We start from the raw sequence: 6,136 nt of genomic DNA, 5'->3' as shown, positions 1-6,136 counted from the left end.
TCTTAATATCTCTCTTTCTCGGAATTTTCTTCCTTTGCCTCTCAAACAGGCAGAATCGCTTGGTTCATTTAGACGTGAATTTTTTTGTTACTTGCAGCAACGCAACTTAAATTAATCGTTTATTTAATTTTTCCTTTTCTTGTGTTTTTGTTTTATTTTTCTTTCTTTTATAAATTATTCTTTGTTTGCTTTATCTTAATTTACTATTGCTTATAAATAAGAATGTAAAAAAATGTTTTATCTATCTCCCTCTCTCTCTCCTAAAAATTATGTAAATCATATGTGTAACAGCCTTAGGATATAAAATACTGTACAGCGATTTCTAAAATTATAAGCAACATTGAAACAGTCATAACTTCTGCGCTGTTACATCTATGATCAAAATAACAGAAGCACCATGTAACCTCGTCATAATAATCACGATGAATATCCAACTGATGAATACTGTTATTGACGTAATGGCCTAATCGCACGTCTTTAGCAGCAGATCTGCAGCCTTCATAATGATCCGCAGGAATATCCGTTCTAAAGCTACGTACGGAGCTCAGGCATTCACGAGTAATAATTGTTTCCGCTGAGAAAAAGTTATACAATTATGGGTGCTTTCCATTTAGTGACACAAGTCAACACACACACAAACATCATTCTATTTCTTGACATTCACAGAATAACAAATTGAAACACTTGTGGTGACTTGTGTCCACTTGTCTTCAAATGAAAAATGCTATATATATCCCCCATAACAAAAGGTCACATTTATATCACAATAGTCACAATAGTCAGGAAGAACATATGATGTTGTCACTGTAAGATTGTCATAACAAAATAACACATGTTCTAGACATTCGCACATCACCATGACATTGCTGTGACATCACATTTGTGATAAAGCAGACATTTACATGTCACCATGATGTAACTGTGATTGTTGTGATGTGACTGTGACATTTTTTATTATATATGAGGGCATGTACACACATGTGTTCCTTTTATATATCGTCTAAAAATCAAATGAAAATTTAATATGTCGTCTTGTAACATGAATGATTACCTCCTTTCCGTTCGATTATCTTTACACACTTGTCATCGTATTCTGGGCAAGTTTCTCCCCAATACCATAACCAATTTAAAGGTGTTCCACATCCGGGATGATTACTGTTACACCTGTAACAGTACAAGCTGTCACCTGCAATATTGAAATAATGTTATTATTTCAAAATAACGTAAAAATAATAATCTGGTATGATTCACTGCCACGCCCTTTGTAATGAACAATATATTACCTTGATTTGCCAAAACGATCAAGAGAGAAACTGTAAAAAATATTTGTTTCATCTTGTTATACTTAAATAAATCGTTAACAAAACATTTATTTTTCACGTTTTGTGCTTCTATACAATCTCGTTTATAAACATAAGAAAAGATAGAAAAGCGTACATCTCTTATATCAGACTGAGAAACCTGTCAACCTGCTGTCAAGCTGAAGCTAGTTCTACATTGTCTCAACGTTGTGGTCCAATCAGAGTCGAGCTAGATTGATGGTGATTGGACCGCAACGCTTGCGATGCGACTAGGTGCCTTAAAGCCCATGGCACATACAAAAACGTAAGACCGTAAGACATAATCAGTAAGCGAATTGGTCAATCACGATAGAGACCGTAAGGCCAGTAGCGAATCCAATCTTACGATTTCTTTACTGCTTACGTATTACGGCCTTACGTTTTTGTATGTGCCATGGGCTTTAAGCCCGATCTACATAAAGCTGGTTCTACATTAGTCGCATCGCAGCATCGCAAGCGTTGCGGTCCAATCATGCTCGACTCTGATTGGACTGCAACGCTTGCTACACGCTTGCGACGCTGCATTGCGATCAATGTAGAACCAGCTTAAGATGCAGAACGCGGTTCGCAGGTCACAAAACTAGGAATTAATCTAAGGGTGCCGTCACATGCGGCGTAACCTGCGTAAGCATAACTTGCGCCGACCAATCATATCGTTTCACTTGAACATTAGTTTCCGCCTAGTTATTTTATGCTCTTTACGCTATTAATTTTACGCCCACGGTAGAAGCGAAAATGATTACGCCGCGCCGATTCAATTTCTGTCTTTCTCTTATCTGACTGATTATGGCTGAAGAGATGTTGTATTGCATCATATTGCATTCATTAAAGTCTTGCAATAATAAAATTTTCCAATTGCAAAGCACCCAAAAATGGATAAAGATCAAATCAGGGTAGGTTAAGAAATAATAACGAATTTATTATTAAAGCTAAGCGTTCTGTCATATCCAATCCATTTTTCACAAAATTGTAAGGTTAAGTTATCTAACAATAGAATGTTGCTTGCATCTTTTACATAAAATGTTTGCTTTCTCTTTCTCAAATGACTATAATGTATATTTATCTCGTTTTAAATGCATTTTAAGTGTTAATTAATTTTTTCATGCTTATAAAAATGCTTTTCCTCTAACTTTTTTCTTCATTTTAATACATTATGTCCACATTGCATGCTTGGACCCTTTCAGCACAAATGTGGATATTGTGGCTGGATCCTTTCACTATTTCTTCTTCTAAATTTGTACAAACGCATATTGTATGTACGCGATAGAAAGTACCGGTTCCCCATGAGGCGTACTTTTCGAGTTACGTAGATTACGAAAACCAATCATAAATTCGTTTAGCATTTCTGTTGGAGTGTACAACAGAAATTCTAATCAGCAATTGGTTGCATTAGTTCCGCATTTCTCTAATCTTCCGCGAAATACGCCCAATGTGAATGCCGGCTTTCAGAATGCCGTATTCTAGTAAAAAAAAATAACGTATTCTAGTAAATTACTAGATACGCAGGTTACGTTTACGCAGATTACGCCGCATGTGACGGCACCCTAAAGAACCGGTACGTTCTATCGCGTATTGTATGTACGCGATAGAAAGTACCGGTTCCTTATGAGGCGTACTTTTCGAGTTGCATAGGTTACGAAAACCAATCGTAAATTCGTTTAGCATTTCTGTTAGAGTATACAACAGAAATTCTAATCAGCAATTGATTGCATTAGTTTCGCATTTCTCTAATCTTTCGCGAAATACGCCCAATGTGAATGCCGACTTTCAGAATGGCGTATTCTAGTAAATAAAAAATAACGTATTCTACTAAATTACTAGAATACGCAGGGTACGTTTAGGGTGCAGTCCCATGGAGCGTATCGCGCGTATCGCGGATCGCGCGTATCGAAAATCTGACCAATCGCGGACGTTCCGCTGTTTTTGATGAGGGAAAATTTCGTTCCTATGGTCCCATGGAGCGAAATTCGCGTAAGCGGATCAGGCGGATAGTCAATCATAAAACAAGTATTTTTCTTTATTTGCCTTCATCTAAACAGTTGTATGATTGGTAAACCGCCGATCCGTTTACGTTAATTCCGCTTCATGGGACCATAGGAACGAAATTATCGCGTATCGAAAATAGCGGAACAAAACTGACTTCTGCGGACGAATTACTGTAGGACCGCAGAAAAAAGAGGATAGCCGTAAAAAGTAAATAACCATATTGTGTAAGTAAATTATATTAAATATTAATTTATTTAATATAATTAAATTTTTTTAAAAATAGAACAATTGAAGGGCTAAGAGCCAGTTATGTAATAAAGAACGTTTAATTTAAAACATAAAGATAATTAAAATAATCATGATTATAACATTTTATTTTATATTTACAGAGTCTTTTATTATTTATTATTTTTATATACGCGGTCGAAATGGAGCGTTATAATCATGATTATTTTAATTATAATATCTTTATTAAATGTTCTTTATTACATAACTGGCTCTTAGCCCTTCAATTATTCTATTTTGTTTTATACACTTACAGAGTCTTATTATTATTTATTAAATTAAAAAATTCGCAATGGTTTAACAGGTGTAGAATGAAATAAAAAACAATATTGCTTTTGCTGTTATTAACAAAACGTCTAGACCACAACCACAATGCTTTCATCAAGCAGGAAATATATCATAAAATTATTAAAACATATGAGCTTTATTCTATATTAAGAAAAAGTGAGAACAAACCTATTAATAGAAGAAAACGAAAATATTGGGTCAGTCGAATATTTACTATTGAACGATGGTTAGCACAAGGAGCAAGCAATAATCTCGTTAATGAACTGGAGCAACAAGATCGTGAATTCGTGAATCGTGAAAGATATTCACTGTCTTCTTTTTTATTTCAGATAGAGCTTCTTCTTTGAGTTTAAATGACTCAGGTTCTCGTTGACGAGGTAAACGGAGCTAGTCGTATAAGGCACAATCGAAACCGCAATGCTTTCCAAAAAAACGATGCAACAATTTTCGACGCAATCTTGCGATTCTAGGCATATCACATCTCGAGGGCTGCCATATGACACTACTTCTTTAGACCAAGCGATTTTACTTAAATTCGACGCGTATTACGCTATAATAATGGATTCAGCGGAACGGCGTATCGAAAATAGCGGAATGTCCACGATTGGTCAGATTTTCGATACGCGCGATCCGCGATACGCGCGATACGCTCCATGGGACTGCACCCTTACGCAGGTTAAGGTGGAAGCACATAAAATTGCAGAAGCCATAAGCAGAATCCAGAATGCCATAGCGTATGATTTCTGGAATTCCAATCTACATAAAGGTCCATAATACGTAGCCATAGGTATAAGCACAATTCATTGTAGCCGGGCCGGTTCGAAGTGAATCGCAAGACGTATCCACGTATCTGCACAGTTATTCGTAAAATTTGTGAAAAGCTGCATCGTGCTTTGTTAAATTGGTACAAACGGTTAAACCAACAGTAGTGCCAATTATTAACAACAACCAATCAGGCTTCAGTAAACAGAGAAAGAACGATCTTATTATTCCTGCCTCTCACTCTAATCGTCTTTCTACCCCCACCATTGCCATCAGCGGTCCATTCTAGATGTCGATGGTTACGCCGCATGTGACGGCGCCCTCAGTCATCAACACAACATGATATAAATTTTCATCACGTTTTGTTCCTTTGATAATGTGCTTTTAATAATGTTATAATTATTAAATATTTACCATAATTAATGTCCTATATCTATTTATTTAATGTTACAGCATCTTGGAAGAATGAGAATGCTACGAAAAGATTAATTTATGCTTAGAAAGAGCATGAAAATGATTTCAAAAGTGGAAAGTTCAAGTCCTCCAAAGTATGGAAAAAAATTGCTATTATTCTTCAAAACGAAAACAGTCAATGGATGTACACTGGCATACAATGTGAAAACAAATTTAAAGAATTACACAAAAAGTACATCAAGGTAAAAGATCACAACAAGCAATTAGGTAATAGCCCAATGACATGTAAGTTTTTCAATGAATTGGAAGAAGTGTTGGGAGAAAAACCTTGTGTCGCACCTGTAGCCCTGGCTTCTAATTTGAAAAAGCGATCAGCATCAACTAGTTCTCAAAACAGTGACGTAGAAAATGAATCTGATAAAGAATGTGAAAAGAAGGTAAGGAAGACTAGAGTTCAGAAAGAACTGGGTGAGTGGTCTGCTTCTTTACGTGAAGATGCTAAGCGCAGGGAGGAAGCAAGGGCCATAAAGAGACTGTCAGTATCTGATCGAGCAATTACTGCCTACACAAATATGATGGAAAAACTCAAATAAGTTTTAAGTTCTAATATATATAATATTAAGTAAACAATATTATATTCTATTTATTTTGTTACTGTGTTGTATCTTTTGAATTTTAAAGCGCTGCACACAATAGAACAAGATTAGGAATAAGAATAAATATAAAGATTTCAATCTGTCAAAAATTATGTACTGTAAAGTATACGATTTTTAATGGGTTGAAATTCTTATTTTGTTCCTGTTCCTATTATTTCTTTTATTGTGCTCAGGCTCTGAAGCATAAACTATTTTATTATATTACAGTGTTCTAAAAACAGTCTTGGTCATACAAGTACAATTATTAATATACAGTAGAATCTTATTTTAAAATTCCATTCATGGCTTATCTTGTATAGGATATTATTTTTACTGAAAAGTATTTTTAATACAAATATTTTCTTTTCATTTTTAAAAATCTACAAGAGATTTGATATATCAAAAGTTATCAAAGAATAAAAAATT

The 6,136-nt window shown here is 34.9% G+C and overlaps 1 protein-coding gene and 1 pseudogene across 1 annotated transcript; one reads left to right on the top strand and one right to left on the bottom strand.

The window, feature by feature from the left end:
- Positions 1 to 215: 215 nt before the first annotated feature.
- crim (QVR superfamily protein crim) lies at positions 216 to 1,447 on the bottom strand. Its single transcript, XM_018446359.1, has 3 exons — positions 1,284 to 1,447; positions 1,052 to 1,186; positions 216 to 574 (listed from the first exon to the last, which is right to left on the bottom strand). Exons 1-3 carry the CDS (start codon positions 1,333 to 1,335, stop codon positions 294 to 296), a joined length of 468 nt encoding a protein of 155 aa, XP_018301861.1. The 5' UTR covers positions 1,336 to 1,447; the 3' UTR covers positions 216 to 293.
- Positions 1,448 to 4,316: 2,869 nt separating this feature from the next.
- LOC108721682 (uncharacterized) lies at positions 4,317 to 5,668 on the top strand (annotated as a pseudogene).
- The last annotated feature ends 468 nt before the right edge of the window (positions 5,669 to 6,136 follow it).

Source organism: Mycetomoellerius zeteki, unplaced genomic scaffold, assembly GCF_001594055.1.
Source record: "Mycetomoellerius zeteki isolate Tzet28-1 unplaced genomic scaffold, Tzet1.0 scaffold180, whole genome shotgun sequence".
Classification (NCBI taxonomy): Eukaryota; Metazoa; Arthropoda; class Insecta; order Hymenoptera; family Formicidae; genus Mycetomoellerius; species Mycetomoellerius zeteki.
The sequence above is the reverse complement of the archived record's forward strand: the minus strand, read 5'-3'. Positions and strand labels throughout refer to the sequence as shown.